Genomic DNA, 19,432 nt, shown 5'->3' on the forward strand with positions numbered 1-19,432 from the left:
TCCGCACTCCCTGGCTCCCATCGTCACACCACGAGTAACGACCATGAGTGTGACTTCGTAACGAGCGATGTCCAGTTCTGCACCCCGCGCGTACGTAGCCAAGCATCCTCTAGCCCTCGCCAGCGAAGGGTCATGGAGTCGGTACGAGAGTATTACCATCCCGCCCGCTCCCGTTGTCGCCCAGCGACAACCTAGGAGAAGTCACTCAGTATATTACACTCTTGAGTGACCAGAGGAGCTCCACCGAGATAATACCCCATCTCGGCTTGGGGTCATGATACACACGCACCCAAAAATCTGTTTACACAAATAACACCAATTTTTCTCAATTAAATAAAACGCACATGAATGCCGTTGTAAACGGCGGAGAAAAAGTAACGTAACAGTGTATTTTACACTGTGGTCGTGGGTTGTAAAATACCCACTTTCGAACGGGGACAAACCAAGACACAAAATTGATAGGGAATGGCCTAGAGATATTTATGAAGCTAATGGAAGTGAGTTTTAGCCGCGAGTGGCGGTGGAAATGGTGGTAGAAGCGAAAAAGGAGCAAATCGGAGTTGAGCTCGTGGGAGCTGCTCCAGCAACGATTCGAGTCCAGAAATGGGTGGGTTAGGATGGCAAGAGGTAGGGGATGAAGTGGTGAAAAGATGGTGGCCAGAGATGGAGCGACGGCGCCGAAAATAGCCAAAAGCCGTGTGACTTAAATGGGCCCTAGGGGGTTAACGGCGGCACGGATGGGGCTGGTTTTTTGTGAGGTGGTGCGCCGGCCGGAGCGGAGTCGACTAGTGGGGGTGGTGTTAGCCACGTCGGCCGGAGGCGGTGGGTCTGGGTGGCCGAAGCATTCAGCGACAGAGACAGGGAGAGAGGTGCTGCGTGCGCGGGAGAAGAAAGAAAAAAGAAGAAGAAAAGAAATAAAGAAGAAAAGAAAGAAAAAAGGAAAAAGGGAAAAAGAAAAAAGAGAAAAGAAAAGATAGAGAAAGAAAATGAGGTCCAGTCCTTACTTTCGGAGTCCAAAAACTGATCCGACGAAAATAATTTTAAAAACCATAAGATGACTAAAATAAATTAAACACCACATCAAACTAAAATAAAACCAATTAAAATACAATAAATTAAAATAAAAGAACTAATATATTAATTAAATTAAAAAAACTCTTTTAGTTAAAAAACACGTAAAAACGGGCTATCACACATGCCCACGACAAACTAGAAATGTGGGGTAAATGTTTATGAATATGTTTAGAATTTGCATATTCTACTTTTTATCTCTTTCTCTCATGAAAATGCCTACTTTTCTCATTATATTTGTTGACTACTTTGGTGAGGTGATTTAAAGTGATGTGCTTTCAACGTGCCTTGCACTCATTGGATCAGGTTGAGGATTCTACCTACCATTTCTAAGCGACATGTTACCATGAGTTTCAAAGGGTAGAGGGATTCCACATGATGATGGGGGTGGGGCGTTTCCATATTGGCTTCACGTGATATCATGAGTAGAGAGAGTCTCTGCATTGATCGGGTGGAGTTCCTTTGTGATGATTTGGGGAAGATGTTCCACGTGTTGTCCGAGTACGGAAATTCCCCGTGTCAGGAAGGTGGAGTTATTCCCCGTTGATTTTTGTGAATGTGTTCACATGTTGGCCGGGCAGAAAGATTTTTCATGCCAAATGGGCAGAGTGATTCGTGCACTTTGTGATCCTTATAAATGTATATGCATTTTTCTTCGAGGATGATTCATTGTCATACTTATGAATATATGTATTTTGTTCAAGGGTGATTTTTTCCCATATTTATAAATATATATTTTTGCTTAAGAAGATGATTTATCGCCGTGCTTAGAAATATATATGTTTGGGCTCTAAGGGTAATTCATCACCGTGTGTTAAATGTGTGCTTTTAGCTTTATTTACATGAATTGGTACATGTATATTTATTGTCATTATTTTTCATTTTTAGTCTTATCATGGATTTTTATATATTGAGATTTCATTGAAATCTTACTGTGGTGATCCCACCTACAGTTTCGTTTCTCGAAACCGTAGACCTTAATATAGATGTAGATTAGGATAATTGCCCAGAGGAAGAAATTAGACTAGACCAACCTTAAGAGTAGCCACGAAGACTTGTCTCCGTTTAGTTTTATATTTTGTAATTTAAGATGCTTATTATAATTAGGCGATGAACACTTTACGGTTCACTATATTTTGATGTAAATGATGTACTTATGATAGTGTATAATTATATTTGGGACAAAGTGATGGTGACATTTAAATATTACTATTATTGAAGAGTATTGGTACATTCCTTTGGTACTACTAAATTAGTCTTTACCATTTTCACTGTGATTTTTAATATCCACGTGTGTTTGCCATACAGTCGCACAGCCCTCATCCGAACATGAAGTATATAGCCAATCGGCTCGCATCCCAAGTGCCCTGGTTTCTTGTTAGGAAGACTACAAGGGTCAGGACCCCATTTGGATGTTAAGCTGAATTGAGATAAATTAAGTTCTTTATAAATAATAATGAGTTAAAATTATGAAATAAGTTTTGTGAGGTCCACTTAAGATAAGTTTATATGTGTTTGGATATTAAGATAAGTTTAAAAATATTTATGAAAAGTTGAAAAAAGTCGTGAGTCTCATATATAAAGAGATGTTGAGTTTAAAAAAAAAAGTTATGAATCTCACATATAAAGAAGTTTTCAGTTGAGATGAGTTTAGTAATTTGAAAATTGGATATTTGGATATTAGACTCAACTTAAAATTAAACTGAAATGAATCGATCTATCTCAGTTGAGTTTGAGTCCAAACGCACCCCTAGAGGCCAGCAAATGAAAGACACTTTGTACGGAATCGAATACAACTCCTCCAAATCACATATACCATTCATAGCCAATTTTAAGGTGCATCTTTTGGAGGGGGAGTATACGTTTCCCAAATCCTACACGTGGGAACCTACACAAATATGTGTTTACGCAACTTTCTTTGTAACTATTTAGCATTTTATAATCATGCATTGAGAAATTGTCATGGGAGACTTTTGAAACATTAGAAAAAGGAAATCATGTGTACAATGGGAGAGTTTTGAATAAATTTGAAATAAAAAATAGATGTATAATTTTTAATGATAATTTTCAATTTTCTTCAAAAGTAATACACAAGACTTACACATATTAAGAGAAAAATGCTACAGTCCACAAAACACATCAAAACATATTAACTTTGCAAGATTTCTTTGGCTAAAGCATTTTGACTAAAACTGTGTACAACATGACTCGTTCGAAAAAACCGCCCTCTTCTCCGCCGTTATTGTTGGTGGCTTTTACTATCGCACGCTTAGTTAAAAATAAAAAATAAAAAAAGAATTAAAGCCTTTATGGATGCGAGCGACTGCGCCCGTTCATGCATGTGAGGATGTCTGCAATAAATAAATAAAATTGAAAGAAATGGAGTCTTTCAATAAGCATCAAACCACCACTGAAACAGAAGAATCGAATAATCCTACACTCACGTAAAAGCTCTTAATTTTTCTGGGATTCTATTCTTATCTTCAAAGTCGGAGTCCAGAAAACTCTTCCAATTCCCAACTCGCTTTCAATGTCCGTTTATTCTGGACGGAAAGCAAAATAGGAATATATTTATCTACACCACTGACAAAGGATAGATAATACCACCACTGAGCATCTATGAGAAGTAATATCTATTATTAATGATTCCATGTTGAAGATCAAGTCCAACCCTGCTTGTAGCGGCGGAAGAGGTCCTCTGTTTGGGCATTCTTGAAGGCACTGCAGGCGATGAGATAAACCCATATCAGCACCACCACAGCCACAATAAGAAAAACATTGGCTTTTCTCCATTCTTTTCTGAGGTTCCCCAAAAGACCAGCCTTGCATGAGTTGCAATTGTAACACAGTATGCTCTGGTCATTGTTCCACAAGAGACAGTCCGGGTCACCCATTGGGTTCACCGGGTTTAACCACAATGTTGGGTTCACATAATTGTACCCACAAGCTGTTGGAGGTTTACAACATCCAGACTGTAACATGGGGCAGCAAATTAATCAAGACTTTAGTGAACATTAAAGTTACAACAAAAGTACAGAAAAAAAGATATAACAGGACCACCACCAAACTATGTCACTTTAATTGTAACGGAAAGCTGGCAACCATCACAAGTTGTCTTTTAGATCTTCTGAAATAAAGACAATATTAAATCATGCATAAATTATTCTAGGTTGATTATTACTTTAAGGTGGTCTTATTTCATAATTTCACATAATGATCGTGTTGAAAGATGGCTGTGTCTATAAGTCTATTGGCAAGGACGCTAACGGGCCACGGCAACTACAAGTTCAGTTCCCTCCATTAATAGAGCATAGGATCCTTGAGAATATGTGCTGATTTATAAAGTAGCGAATAGTACCATAGAGAAATATTATTGCAAACCAATCGTAGTGTGATATATCATATTATAAATAGATTTTATTATAAAATAGATTTAACGTATAATATGAAATCGTATTCAATTTGTAAATTTACTTATGTAATATACTTTTATAACTATAGTACTTCTCACCACTAAACTAATAAAATCTTATGGATCTAGTGAAAGATAATAATTTAAATTTTTAAAATTTTATTCATGAATAATTTTACATATAATTTTGAAGTCCATAAATATCACGTAATCACTTTAAAAAATAGTAACATTTATTATTAAAAAATTAATTTTTTATATAAATCTCATATTTTATTTATTTATTTTTAAATAATTAGCCAATAGTTAAACAATTCACATTCACGTTCATAAATATATTTTCTCAAAAGTAATAGATCGTAACTGCGGTGAGACAGAGACAGAAACACACGTCTCGGGACTAGAAAGTCCTCACGGCAAATAGTAAAGCGAAAAGCTAAGACCCGTTTTGGATGAAACCAAATGGAGACTGAACAAGATAAATACTTTGGCACCCGAATTCGGATCCCTCCTGAATGATCTTTTTTTTTTTTTTTTAATTTAGTAATTAATTAAGAAAATATTTTTTTAATCATGTAGTGAATTTTTTTATTTTTAAAAAAAATATTTAAGAATATAAAAAAATGAAAAAAAAAAAAAAAAAAACCCTTTTAGCTTGTTCGGTGAGTTTTCGGGTGGATGCAGCACCACTCATTGAATAAACTAGTACACACAAGAATTAATTCTGCTATGTTCTTCATCTAATGAACGGCAAAAGAATTCCTCATCTTTAAATTCATTAATGGCTTCCCTTTAAATATAATCCTGAACCTCCGAACAAATTAAATAGAAAAAGGGTATCTTTCCTTCTCTATAAATTTTATAATTAAATTGGAGAAAAAAAATTGTTTTTCCTACAATGCAAAGCACTCAACACAAAACTTGCCTGAAGAGGAGAGATTGGAGCGGCGTAAAATTGATCAGGGGTGATGTAATTCTGGGTAAGCTTAGCACAAACGTTGGAATCGGCCAAACAGGTCCTTATCTTCTCCCAGCTGCCGGAGTTGGTGACGTGGTCCCTGAGCCAGGCCGAGAAGCCGTCGAGTCGGTACTCCTTGTACCCTCGACCGGGAATGGAGTAGCCGCCGTTGGGGCGCGTGACGATGAAAGCGAAGACGAGGAGGATGAGTAGTAGGGCTATGAGGGCGGCCATGCACAAGAGGTACAAAGCGAGGAGTCCCTGGCGGTTCCAGTAAGCGCCGACGAAACCGGCCAAGGAGACGAGGAGGATGAGTGCACCGAGGATGACCACCGGCCACCGGAAGTAGTGGGTGCACTCGTTGTCCGGCTTCGAGGCAAGCCAGATGCCGGCAGCGATTATGGGGATGGAGGCCATGATGGCTATGAAGTTTAGGACCGCTGTTATGTTGTTGCTCACTCCCATGGCTTCAAAGAAAGAAAAGCGATCAAGAGCTGGAGACGCAGAGGGCGGGAATTGAAGGTGGAAACGAGAGAGATTTGTGTGTTTGTTTTTCTTGGTTTCTCTATGAGCTGTGTGTGAAGTGTGAACTGACAGATTGGGTTATGGCCAGAGTGTTTTGTCGGTTCGGAGCATGGGAAGGAAAGTGATTTTGTTGTTAATGGGTAGCCTTTGCGACGAAGATTGAAAGGTCAAACCAAAGCACCAGTCCAGATTTGTATAAACTCAATCCGGAAGTGTCCAAGAGTCGAAGTTAACACTAATCCAACAAACAGCAAGCTGGGAAGAAAACAATTAAGACATAGTTTCGGATCTTCTGGCCATTTTTAGGAAATTCAACTAAAATATGTAAAAAATAGAAATTGAGTGGTAAGGTCAGGCCCAATGATCTTTAGGCCATAAGCTAGCCTTCGGGGGATTATTATGATTGGTGATTGAAATTACAGCCTCAGAAGTCAGAAGGTACTAGCTAGATTCCTTAACTAAACAATAGTAGTACTAGCCAATGTAATAATATTGTATTGCGTCAGTTGGGGATGGTTGCAACATCTAAATGTACATCTCAATTTTTATCCATGTACATAATTCTCTGCTGCGACGGTTGTTGTAACGTTGCTGCTGTTAATCTAAGACGGATAGGGCTCGTAGAATTCTGTGGCTGGCCTGTTTGTCATGCTGGTGGTGATTTGATCAAAGGATGCGGTGCGTGTCGATAATGGAGTGCAGGCCCGTGTGGACGCAATGACACATGAGATTCATTCGCGACCTACTCAACATGTGAAGCTCATGTGGTCGTTCATTTTGGACACTTAATGTTCAAGCTTTTAGGCTTGCAGCGCAGCTGAAGACTACTTTTGTCGAATGATGCATGTTGGTATCAAGTATGCAGGTTGAAGGACGTGGCTAGCTCATGCACATTTTTGTTGAAATTTTTTAGAGTTTAAAAAAAAAAAAAAAAAAAAACATTCTGAGATGTATTTTTATATATTGTGTTATTGTGAAAGTAGATATATATAGGAGCTATAGAGTTGTTTCGAAAAGGGATTTTTGAAATACATTTTGTATTGAGGTCTTTAAAGTGATCAATATATAGGAAGATTTGAAAAATTACTTGAATATTATTTTTTTAATGTCTTTTTTTTTTTTCGTTATTAAAGTTTTGGTTTTTATGTTTTATGTGAACTTAGGCAAATAACCATATGGAAAGTTATCTGAGAAATGGGAATAAAACGGATATAAAGAAGTTGATTAGGTTGAAGTTGAAGACTTTTTTTGGTTTAAACAAAAAAGGTTTGGAAAAATTTCATATCCAAACAATGTAGGAGAGATTGTTAGGAGAGATAGGTATTGGAGGGAGGGGACCGAGAGACAAGTATTATATTTTGAAAAATGATATTTGCAATCTTATGATAACGAAGTGAGAAAAGCCTATGGAGGAAGGCCTCCAAAGAAATCCAAAGTAGAATCTTCAAAAAAAAAAAAAAAAATCTTTTCTTTCCCTTAGAAAAAAAATGAATAACTCAGTGAGAAAATATCAAAAGTATTAAATAGATTTTATGTAATTAGTTATTTTTATAAATTATCATATTTTTATTTTCTTTTAAAAACTCAACTTTTATTAAACTTTTCTTGATTTATATATATATATATATTGGAATCTTTTGGCTCACCATCAAAACTTTTATTTTCATATTAAGCTATTAATTTATAAAGATGTTAGTAATGCTCCTAATTACTAAAAATGTACTCATAATTGGCATGAGTTCATTTTTTCTATGTTTGAGTACTATTCTTTATGATTATATTTCTAAATATATATGTTAATATTGAAATTTCTTCTTTTAAAATTCTATTATATTTGAGTTCACTTGATAATAATGAAACTTTTTTCTCTTATCCATATTCTTTTCGTTTTTAGTGTTGGTATTGAAACATGAAGTGATCTAAATTCTCACCCTATATCTACATAATAATTATTTCATATAATCTTATTCTAAGGGTGCACTTGCCTTTTGTCCTTATTAGTTTAATATACGATATGGAAATCTTATTAGTTTAATATACGGTATGGAAATTATAAATAGCAAAACCTATTTTTCAATATTCAAAGAACGTTTTTGTATAATTATTTAAAGAGACAATGGCTCACTTTTTTTTCAAATGCGTGGGTTGTTTATAGAACTTTATTGACAATAATAATTATAATTCAATCTATTGAGCTGGCCTCCAATCTATACAGCGTGCCCACATGAAAAAAAAAATAAAAATTCTAAACACAATTGTAAAGTATGCAAATTTTATGTATTCCTTTTAAAAAGAGTGAGGTCAAAATAATTTTTTTATGTGAGTCTTAAATTTACTCACTTTTTAAAAACAAGTGCATGAAATTTACACACTTAAAACTATAAATATCATTTCTCAAAATATTATCAGTCTCTCCCCCTCGCTCTTATCCCCACATCCCCCTTAATTTGTTTTGATACAAAAGATTTTTGAAACTTTCTTAAAAAAAAAAAAAAAATGGAGAGTCAACTTTGGCCTGATGATAAACTCCATTATATCTATTTATTTTTTCATTTCTTAAAAAACTTTCTATATGATTATTTGCCTAAGTTTCCATCAAAAATAAAAACCAAAACAACTTTAATAACAATTACGAAATACATCTCAGATTATTTTTTTTTTTTTCTGAATAACTCTTAAAATTTAAAAAGAAAAAATGTGCTTGAGCCACCTTCAACATGGTCGATGCTTGATGCGTCGAAAACGTACGACCACATGAGAAAGAAAGAGTGAAGCTGGCTCCATAGCCAAGGGCGCAGCCAAAAAGAGAGTCACTATTGATATTCAGAGTAATTTGTATGTATATCATGTTGGGGGTTCAAGGATGGTGGAAACCCATTCAGGCCGGATGGCTAGATATTGAAGTGAATGGATGTTTAAAGCCTAAAGGTCATGAGGGAGTGTTGCCATACGGTTGTGTCATTGGGCAACGAAGGAAAAGGCGGTGATGGGTTTCCAGTAGAGGTGTCAAATAGTGTTAACGGGTCATATTCGTGTCGTGTTAAAACATATATATTATACTATATAGCTCAACCCTAACCTTACCCGTTAAGTTCATCGTGTCAAAATCTCAAACCCTAACACGACTCATTAACATAACGGGTCGTGTCATGTCAACCCGTTTTGACCCATTAGTGAATATTACGAAATAAGTTAACACGATACGATACGATACGACCCGCTTTAAACTGTTTATGTAAATAAGTTAAATGGTCCAAAATTAACCACTTTGACCTAATTAAATTTAGTATAATTTTATATAAATTTAAAAATCACAATATTTATAAAAATTATAAAACTAAATACAAGTCTAAAATTACAATCCAAACAATAAAAATATTGATATTGAAATTCTAACAATTTTACTTTTAGGTATAAGGGTATAATTGTAACTTTAATTTTCTTAACATGTCATAACGGGTTATAACGTATCATAACGGGTTGACTCATTATCAACCCGTTAAAAAATTGTGTCTTAACGGGTCGACCCATTTTGACTCGAACCCATTAAGACTAAACTCTAACCCGCTATTATCGTGTCGTGTTCGTGTTGGGTTAACGGGTCGTATAACATATTGCCACCCCTAGTTTCCAGTTCTCCATTTAAGAGGAAACAAAGGAAAAAATCTTAAAATTGATTTTTCTGAGTGCGTGTGGTGCGAAACAGCTGGAACACATACCGATAGGATTTGTCACGTTATTTTCTAAAACAGTTTGAGGCAAGCATATATGAAGTTTTGTGTTATATTTGGACAATATATCCAAATATGTCAAGATCCCATATTAAACCATTGTAGAAATTTGGTAAAGAGACCGTTCCAATAACTATTGAAAGAAAGAGCAAAGGAGTTAGGTCTTCCACATCCAATATTTACTCTCTAGAAAAACTCATGATAATGGAATGTCTAGAGTTAATAATGAATCTGTAGTGAAGACCATAGTACCTTAATAATGAATCTGTAGTGGAGACCATAGTACCTATATATATTATCCGAATTTCAATTTTGTCTATAATAAAATAACGGAATTACATAGATCCTTGTAAATCTTTACACATAAATTGGACCCGTACTACTTTAATACTCATGATCAGACCAAAATCATGAACTTCTTTAAAAGAAGTGCGTGAAATTTACACACTTAAAATTATAAATATCATTTCTCAAAATATTATCAGTCTCTCCCCCTCGCTCTTATCCCCACATCCCCCTTAATTTGTTTTGATACAAAAGATTTTTGAAACTTTCTTAAAAAAAAAAAATGGAGAGTCAACTTTGGCCTGATGATAAACTCCATTATATCTATTTATTTTTTCATTTCTTAAAAAACTTTCTATATGATTATTTGCCTAAGTTTCCATCAAAAATAAAAACCAAAACAACTTTAATAACAATTACGAAATACATCTCAGATTTTTTTTTTCTTGAATAACTCTTAAAATTTAAAAAGAAAAAATGTGCTTGAGCCACCTTTAACATGGTCGATGCTTGATGCGTCGAAAACGTACGACCACATGAGAAAGAAAGAGTGAAGCTGGCTCCATAGCCAAGGGCGCAGCAACAAAGAGAGTCACTATTGATATTCAGAGTAATTTGTATGTATATCATGTTGGGGGTTCAAGGATGGTGGAAACCCATTCAGGCTGGATGGCTAGATGTTGAAGTGAATGGGTGTTTAGGCGAAGTGAATTGGTGTTTAAAGCCTAAAGGTCATGAGGGAGTGTTGCCATACGGTTGTGTCATTGGGCAACGAAGGAAAAGGCGGTGATGGGTTTTCAGTAGAGGTGTCAAATCGTATTAACGGGTCATATTCGTGTCGTGCCAAAACATATATATTATACTATATAGCTCAACACTAACCTTACCCGTTAAGTTTATCGTGTCAAAATCTCAAACCCTAACACGACTCATTAACGTAACGGGTCGTGTCATGTCAACCCGTTTTGATCCATTAGTGAATATTACAAAATAGGTTAACACGATACGATACGACCCGCTTCAAACTATTTATGTAAATAGGTTAAATGGCCCAAAATTAACCACTTTGACCTAATTAAATTTAGTATAATTTTATATAAATTTAAAAATCACAATATTTATAAAAATTATAAAACTAAATACAAGTCTAAAATTACAATCCAAACAATAAAAATATTGATATTGAAATTCTAACAATTTTACTTTTAGGTATAAGTGTATAATTGTAACTTTAATTTTTTTAACATGTCATAACGGGTTATAACGTATCATAACGGGTTGACTCATTATCAACCCGTTAAAAAATTGTGTCTTAACGGGTTAACCCATTTTGACTCGAATCCATTAAGACTAAACTCTAACCCGCTATTATCGTGTCGTGTTCGTGTTGGGTTAACGGGTCGTGTAACATATTGTCACCCCTAGTTTCCAATTCTCCATTTCAGAGGGAACAAAGGCAAAAATCTGAAAATTGATTTTTCTGAGTGCATGTGGTGCGAAGCAGCTGGAACACGTACCGATAGGATTTGTCACATTGTTTTCTAAAACAGTTTGATGCAAGCATATATGAAGTTTTGTGTTATATTTGGACAATATATCCAAATATGTCAAGATCCCATATTAAACCATTGTAGAAATTTGGTAAAGAGACCGTTCCAATAGGTCTTCCACATCCAATATTTACTCTATGGAAAAACTCATGGTAATGGAATGTCTAGAGTTAATAATGAATCTGTAGTGGAGACCATAGTACCTATATATATTATCCGAATTTCAATTTTGTCTATAATAAAATAACGGAATTACATAGATCCTTGTAAATCTTTACACATAAATTGGACCGTACTACTTTAATACTCATGATCAGACCAAAATCATGAACTTCTAAATTAGATGTGTCCATTGTCCGGTCATGTCACTTATTGGTCACACTTAATGAGCCTTACAAACAATACTCAAACCTTATATTTAACAATCATACAATTAGGGGTGTTCAACCGGGTTTCGGACCGGGTATCCGGGTATACCCGGGCCGGAATCCGGATTCAAAATTCGGATCGGGTTCCGGCCCAGTCATATCCGAGTTATTACCCGGTCTGAAACCCGGATTAATCCGGATTTTTACAACCCGGAAATCCGGGTTCCGGATCAAAACCGGATTTTTTTTAAATAAATAATGTAGTCTTTCTGTTATTATTATTTTTTTTGTTGAAAATATGTTTACCAAAAATCCAATATTTATTGCAATTTTTTCAAGAAATATTGCTGAAATGCAAAATTGTTTTGTTATATAAAAGCTTATAATTTTTATATCGTTGTCCATGATGATAAAAATATAAACTAATTATATAATTAACACATACATATAAGCTATCACTAGAAACAACATTAACCTAAAAAGAAAAAAAAAATCTTGATCATCTCTAGCACTACTCTCTCCAGTAAGACCAGAAAACAGAAGGCTTGAATGCGCTTGCATTGTCGTTAAATGAAGTATTGGTTCAGCTTTAGAACTAATCATAGAATCAGCAGATGTTGCATTGCTGCATGCTGGTTGCATTGCATTAGCTAGTCCAACTGAGAAACCCTGGAGAAGAACATTTAGATTTGAAATGTATATCAAGTCAAATAGTCATGCCCATCATATAAAATTCATGCACCTTACAATAAAATATCCAAAAATCATGCCTTTAAGCAAATAAATATAAGAATCCCTTCTTGAAGGAAAAAATATCGTCAATAAAAACTACCTTGTCATGTTAAAAACTAAAACTGCATTGATCAAATAAAATTTTAATCAACAAACAATACTTACTGGACATGGACAAACTTTGAGACACAACAGGCAAAGCACCAATAAGTATTACGCAGGAAGCCTACATTTCAACACCTTCAACACCTTCAAGATCTAAAGCCCAAAATAGGGTCTCGAGTCATCACAACCATGAAAAATGGGAAGGTATGGGCACCGCACAATTGATCTTGTAATAAAAAAGCGACTAGAAAAGACAATTTTATGAAACAAAAAGGAGAATTGGAACTTGCAGTTCATGATCTTAGTATTTACTACCACAGAATGAAAAACCACAGAATGAAAAATGCAAAGAGAGATCATTTACAAAATGAAAAATGTAAAGATAATTAAAAGTCAGTCCAATGTGTATTTTCTTTTAAAACACATTCATTTTGATGTTCATTTGTTAGTCAACATCGAGAATAATAAGGTCTGATCTCTGGGGATCTAAACTACTCAGCAGTACCCCATTTTCTATCTCTTTGTGGGTATGCCAGAGAAAGGGGGCTGAGAGAGATGAGATCAAAGACCCACAACTGATTGTAGACGCAAAGTTAAAACTCATTATTCTTAGCATCTCAGCTAGCAAAGCTTATGATTCTGTCTCCTATAGCCAACACACTGTCTCCTATAGCCAACACACGCTTCATCATAGCCGTTGAGGGCGAAGTCAGACAAATAAAATGAGCAAACTTTTGCAAACTGCCTCAAAGCAACCATCATCATCCATTTAAAGGCCGAAAAATCCCATTTGACAAATCACTAGATCTACCAGATCTATCCAAGCACAGAGAGACCCAGTTCACCCATTTGAGTCTATATTCTATATTATTTACACTGCGTACCATGATGCAGATAATAGGAGAAAAAGCCGAGTTCGTTAAAAAATTTGTATACAATTTTACTTCTCAAACATTCTAACATCTTCTTAAAAAAAAAAACTCAAAATCACCAAAGATAGAACAAAAAAATAGAGAAAAAAAACATACCCACGGATGAAAAAAAAAAATTGTTAGATCTCACCGATAGCCACCGGCATCCACTGATTTGGGACCCTCTGCAAATCTGGAAAAAGAAAAAAAAAACAAAACAAAAAGAAGAACATGGTCATAGATGTTTCTAGAAACAAAAAGAAGTAGAAGATGATGGAGCAAAAATCTAACCTTGGGTTGTAGAAGTCGACGACGGAGCAAACGAGTAGAAGATGATGGCCGCGAGTAACAAATCTTCGATTAGTAGAGGACGAGTGTCAGTTCCGTCGTCTATAAAATAAAACTTTGCAAACAGAGAGAAAGAGAGGGAGAGGAGGGACGTCTTGGGGAGAAATCTCGAGAGGGGGGGTGGGGAGCGGCTACTCGAGAAGCAAAAACTAGAAAGCAGTAGAAACCCTACCGACGCACCGGTAACTTTTCATTTTATAAACCCGGGTACCGGGTTTTAAATCCGGGTTTATAATCCGGTACCCGGTCCGGATTCATCCGGTTTTCTAATATACGGGTTCCGGACCGGATTTGACCCGGTCCGATAACCGGAACCGCAAATCCGGTTATCCGGATTCCGGACCGAGCCGGATAAAATCCGGCCCGTATGAACAGCCCTACATACAATGTATGATTTATAATTTATGTACGTAGGTCCATTAATTAAAATAATTCAAACAATCTCTCACTTGGACCTAATAGATCACTAAAAAAATTAAACATTTTAAGCTTTAAGAATTCAAACTTTAACTGTCAAACTTTACGAATGTCATTTCAAAATAATCCAGTTCATTGAATAAAATCAATATAAGATCATGGCATTCACTATAAACAAAACAAAAGAAACTCATAAGAGATAAGTATTGCATCAGTTTTAATGTATTGCCAATGATAAACAAACCATAATTATCATCATACGTCAACAATCAATTAGACTAATTAAAAGAGACTCATGTGGTTTTAAAAAAGTTGGCCCTTATAAGATATGTAGTGCATCATTCCAATGTGGACAGTAATTATAACATGCAAGTGGCTTTCATTCAATAAGGCTACTTTGTAAACAATATAAAATTGGAGTAGGCCGAACAATAGTCTTACTTTGGGTGGATTATTGAATGTATAAGTTGATCTTAATTGTCTTATACCATCCATGACCCGGCCATATAACAACCTACCCTTAGGCCGATTCTTATTCACATAGATATAAATGTAACTAAATGCAATTTCTAAAGTCATTACCTTGTTTAGGCCAAAGAGAAAATTCCTATAATAAACGTCACTTAGACGATGTATTACTTTAATTTGTTTGTCTTAGGTATGAATTGCTAATGAACATCTCAAACAAAATAATTATGTTATAAACAAGACAATATTAAATAATATGTCTATAATAGAGATATTCAGAAAAAAGAAAAAAAAATTAAAAATATTATTAAAATAATAGAATATTATTACTTCAATGGTCAACCAGAGGGTCAAATTTACTTGACTGACCAACCCAAGTATCCAATGGGTGATTCAAAAAGTCAATCCATATATTTGGGTATAGATATGAAGCTCGATTCGGCCCAATGTAGTTAAACCCATATGGGTTAAAGGTTGGACCTAACAATTGGGCAGACTATTGCAGCATGCCCAAGTCTTATATAACCCAACTTACCTTAAAGAGAAAACAAAGAAAACCTCCCAAATCAAAGACCCGCAACTTGAAAATCCTTAACCACGACCCATAATCGATAAACACAAAACAAGTCGCCGCCAAAGGTGGTTTTCGGGCATTGTTTCGGCCGACTAGACACCCTTCCTTCCTCCCCTTTCCTCTCCTTTTAAATGGTGTTTAGTTTAGTTTTGGTTTAAATCTCTTGTTTTGGTATTTAATAAGCTCTCGATGAAGGTCTGAAGGTGGAGTTGTATCGTCGTGACTCAGCGCCATGGCCAAGTCCTCGGTTCACCTCAAAACTTTCTCTTTGGTTGTTGGCAGAGAAGACACGGTGGTCGGTTGGCCTCTAGTCTTTTAGGGTGAGTGGCCAAGCGGTGGCTCTGGTCTTTCAGGGTGGTATTTTGCGGTCATGCAACCCGTTGTGGAGGTGGTTAGATGGTTGGCAGCTGCTCTGTCTTTCGGGAATAGGGGTGGCGTGGGCTGGGTTTGTAGCATAAAGAGTTGCTCCCGTGGTGGTTAGCCGCTGGAGTGGTTCTGGTGCTGCAGGATCGAGGGGGAGGTTCATGAGAGGGGCGGAAGAGAGGGCTGACCGGAACACAAGGGCGCGACTGTAGAAAATCTTTAGGGCGTGGCATGGAGGATGCGGCATGGGCTGACCTGAAAACCTGCTTTGGTGAGAGCAGTGGTGTTCGGTGCTGTTGGATGATTTCCAGTGCAGCGTGAGGCACGGGGTCGAGGGCTGGGGCAAGCCTTCAGTGTTGAAGATGGTGGCGGCGGCAGAAGAAAGAGATGAACCCTAACGGGTTGGGCCCCCACGCGCAAGCTGGGCTTTCAGTTAGGATGGGCCTAATGTTTTTACAGCGACTGTGCTTTTTGTTTTTATAGCCCTTTTCAGTTCTTGTATTTTTGTATTGGCAATTGTGGGTTTGTTTTAGCGTTTATAAACAAAAAATAGACTAGTGTCCCACTCCTTTTTTAAAGAAATGTGGGTGTTTGTCCTACTCCTCTTTTGGAGGAAGGTAGGCGTTAATACTCTTCTTCATTGGGAGGAGAGAGTGTGGTTGTACTCCTCCTCCTTGGGAGGACGGAGCGTGGGTGTCCTCTCTTCTTTGGAAGAAATATCGTTTTGTCTTTGTTTTAACAGAGAGCTTTTTCTTTTGACTGCTGTCAAGAGAGGAGGTATAGAAGTTTAGACATTGTCCGTCATAAAGAAATTTGTTGACGGGGAAGCTCCTGAGCAGTTGCGTTAGTTGACTTATAATCTGGTTCTCCTGTATTGATAAGTCACAGTTGTAACTTCATTTATGAATGAATGAATGCAATGAAGCATTTTCCATAAAAAAAAAATAAATAAATTGATCTTAATTGTCTTATACCATCCATGACCTGGCCATATAATAACCTACCCTTAGGCCGATTCTTATTCACATGGATATAAATGTAACTAAATGCAATTTCTTAAGTCATTACCTTGTTTAGGCCAAAGAGAAAATTCCTATAATAAACGTCACTTAGACGATGTATCACTTTAATTTGTTTGTCTTAGGTATGAATTGCTAATGAACATCTCAAACAAAATAATTATGTTATAAACAAGACAATATTAAATAATATGTCTATAATAGAGATATTAAAAAATAAAAATATTATTAAAATAATAGAATATTATTACTTCAATGGTCAACCAGAGGGTCAAATCTAGTTGACTGACCAACCCAAGTCTCCAATGGGTGATTCAGAAGGTCAATCCATATATTTGGGTATAGAATGAAGCTTGATTCGGCCCACTGAAGTTAAACCCACATGGGTTCAATGTTGGACCTAACAATTGGGCAGACTATTGCAGGATGCCCAACCCAAGTCTTATACAACCCAACTCACCTTAAAAGGAAAACAAAGAAAACCTCCCGAATCAAAGACCTGCGACTTGAAAATCCTTAACTACGACCCAAAATCGATAAACACAAAACAAGTCGACGCCGAAGGTGGTTTTCGGGCACTGTTTTAGCCCACTAGAGTCTAGACTCCGTTTTCAATGCATTCTAGGCCCAGCCCAAGGATGAGGGTCAGTTCAGGAAGAAAAAGAGAAAAAAAAGAAGGGAGGAGGCATAGGGCTAAGGAAGGAAAAAGAGGTTAGGAGAAAAAGTGTGAATGTGACGTAAAGAATAGAAGATAAGACATAAAGTAAGAGAAGAGCACATATAAAAGGGAGCTCCCAAATGAATTTTCGAGGGATTTCGACTTCGACTTTGCTTCTTCAACCTCGCGACAGAGATTCCAATGACGAGATCTTTATCAAAAGATAAAATTTAGATTTTTATTGTACAATAAAAATGAGAGATTGTAAAATAAATATATTGTAGTAGATTTGCTTTTCCAAACGACCGGTAGATATAAACCCAGTTCCAAACCTCATAAATCTATATGTCTCTTTCTTTTTTATTTTTCCAGCATATATTTATTGCTTATTACCATGGATGAATGCACAGACATCATAAGCCTTCCTGGACCACCTTCGGGGACTCCATACAGCACCAATTGAGGCTTGAATAGCCTCAGCAGATTGAGAAAGAATTTTTCTCCCCTTTCGATATTTTTAGGTGTTAACAGATTTTAACGTGAACGTTGGTGTTAAAATTACCCGTCTCCTCTCGGTGCTTATGATAATTTTTTTTTTGGGAAAATATCGAAAAATCATTTTTGTACCACCATAAGCTGCGATTATTGAGAAAACCAATGAACTACCCATCGACGACCATGATGACAGAGTGAGAAACAACTTTTTGGTCAACCCAATCACTCAAAAACCGAATCAATATAATTCGAATAGTGAAAAAGGTCACAAATATGAAATTCAATTGTACAAATAATAGAAATCGTATTTCCACAACAATCTGACAAAGAGGCTATCATTCCACTTGTTGGATTTGGAGAATTCGAATATGCCAATATTTCATGTCAAATCGTTATAGAAATTTGGTAAAGAAAATGTGCCTGTAGCCATTAGAGAGAAAGAGTGCAGCAATTATAAGTCTTCCACGTCTAATATTCACTCTGTGTAAAAACTCATAGCAATGAGATGCATAGAGTGAATAATGAGTCTAGAATGGAGACAACAACCTATATATATTATCCGAACTCCAATTTTACGCATTATAAAATAATGAAATTATTCGGGTTCTTAATGAGTTTCTACTTCTACACATGAACTAGGCCGTATCACTTTAATGCTCATGATCCAACCAAAATCATGGCCAGTTATATCACTTTACTGATCACAGTTAATGGACCTTACAAACATTATCCTAACCTAATTATATTTGATAAATTATATAATGTATGATTTATTATCTACGTAAGTCAACTAATTAAAATATTTCGAACAATTTGATATCCAAAGGAAGTTCCAGCTCAAGGGAGAAAGGAAACCTGAAGTTGAGAGTCTAGATTACTCGTCTAGGAAATAGGCTGTTTTGAGTTTTGGAGAAGTGGCCCTTGGAGTCAAGGAGCTAAATTCTGCAGTCTCGGTGGGGCGAAATGCATTATATTGTTTTTTTTTAATTGTGCCATGGGCTAGAAAGGACTGGAGTTTGTTTTCTGGAGAGTTAAGGCATGGATAAGGAACTTTTAAAACTGCACCAGGTTGGCTTAAAGTGGTTTTTGTTGCTTGATGTGTTTGTTACATTGATTCTCAATAGAGAAGGAATCAGAAATTGGTAACTTTTCTGTTCTGTTTTGTTCCCAAGTGATTTCCATTATTCAATTGTCATAAGCTCTCATTGATTAAAGCTTTCGATTGAGCAAACCAGTACAGTTTTTATGAAAATCTCTGGATTCACGATGTTGCATTGTTGCTCTGTGCTTCGTCCATTATTAAATGAGGTTTTTTTTTTTTTTTTTTAATCAAAATTCCATTTATGCTTTTGTAGTTTGAGATTCGACCCTTAGCAGCTTTACCATTGTCACATTAATGGCTTTGATTACGTTCAGAATCATTGGACTAAAGGAATAGATGC

General features: G+C 36.0%; 1 protein-coding gene across 1 annotated transcript; it reads right to left on the reverse strand.

Moving 5' to 3' along the window:
* Nucleotides 1–3,441: 3,441 nt before the first annotated feature.
* LOC122306587 (tetraspanin-2-like) lies at nt 3,442–6,304 on the reverse strand. The gene is made up of 2 exons (XM_043119010.1): nt 5,409–6,304; nt 3,442–4,043 (listed from the first exon to the last, which is right to left on the reverse strand). Exons 1-2 carry the CDS (start codon nt 5,904–5,906, stop codon nt 3,732–3,734), a joined length of 810 nt encoding a protein of 269 aa, XP_042974944.1. The 5' UTR covers nt 5,907–6,304; the 3' UTR covers nt 3,442–3,731.
* Nucleotides 6,305–19,432: the final 13,128 nt, after the last annotated feature.

Source organism: Carya illinoinensis, chromosome 4 (assembly GCF_018687715.1).
Source record: "Carya illinoinensis cultivar Pawnee chromosome 4, C.illinoinensisPawnee_v1, whole genome shotgun sequence".
NCBI lineage: Eukaryota > Viridiplantae > Streptophyta > Magnoliopsida > Fagales > Juglandaceae > Carya > Carya illinoinensis.

What these genes read in the sequence shown, in the direction of transcription:
- LOC122306587 (XM_043119010.1), bottom strand. Translation starts at nt 5,906, where the DNA reads ATGGGAGTGAGCAACAACATAACAGCGGTCCTAAACTTCATAGCCATC. An exon ending in CTCCAATCTCTCCTCTTCAG is followed by an intron (nt 4,044 to 5,408) that starts GCAAGTTTTGTG and finishes CCCATGTTACAG; the next exon opens with TCTGGATGTTGTAAACCTCC.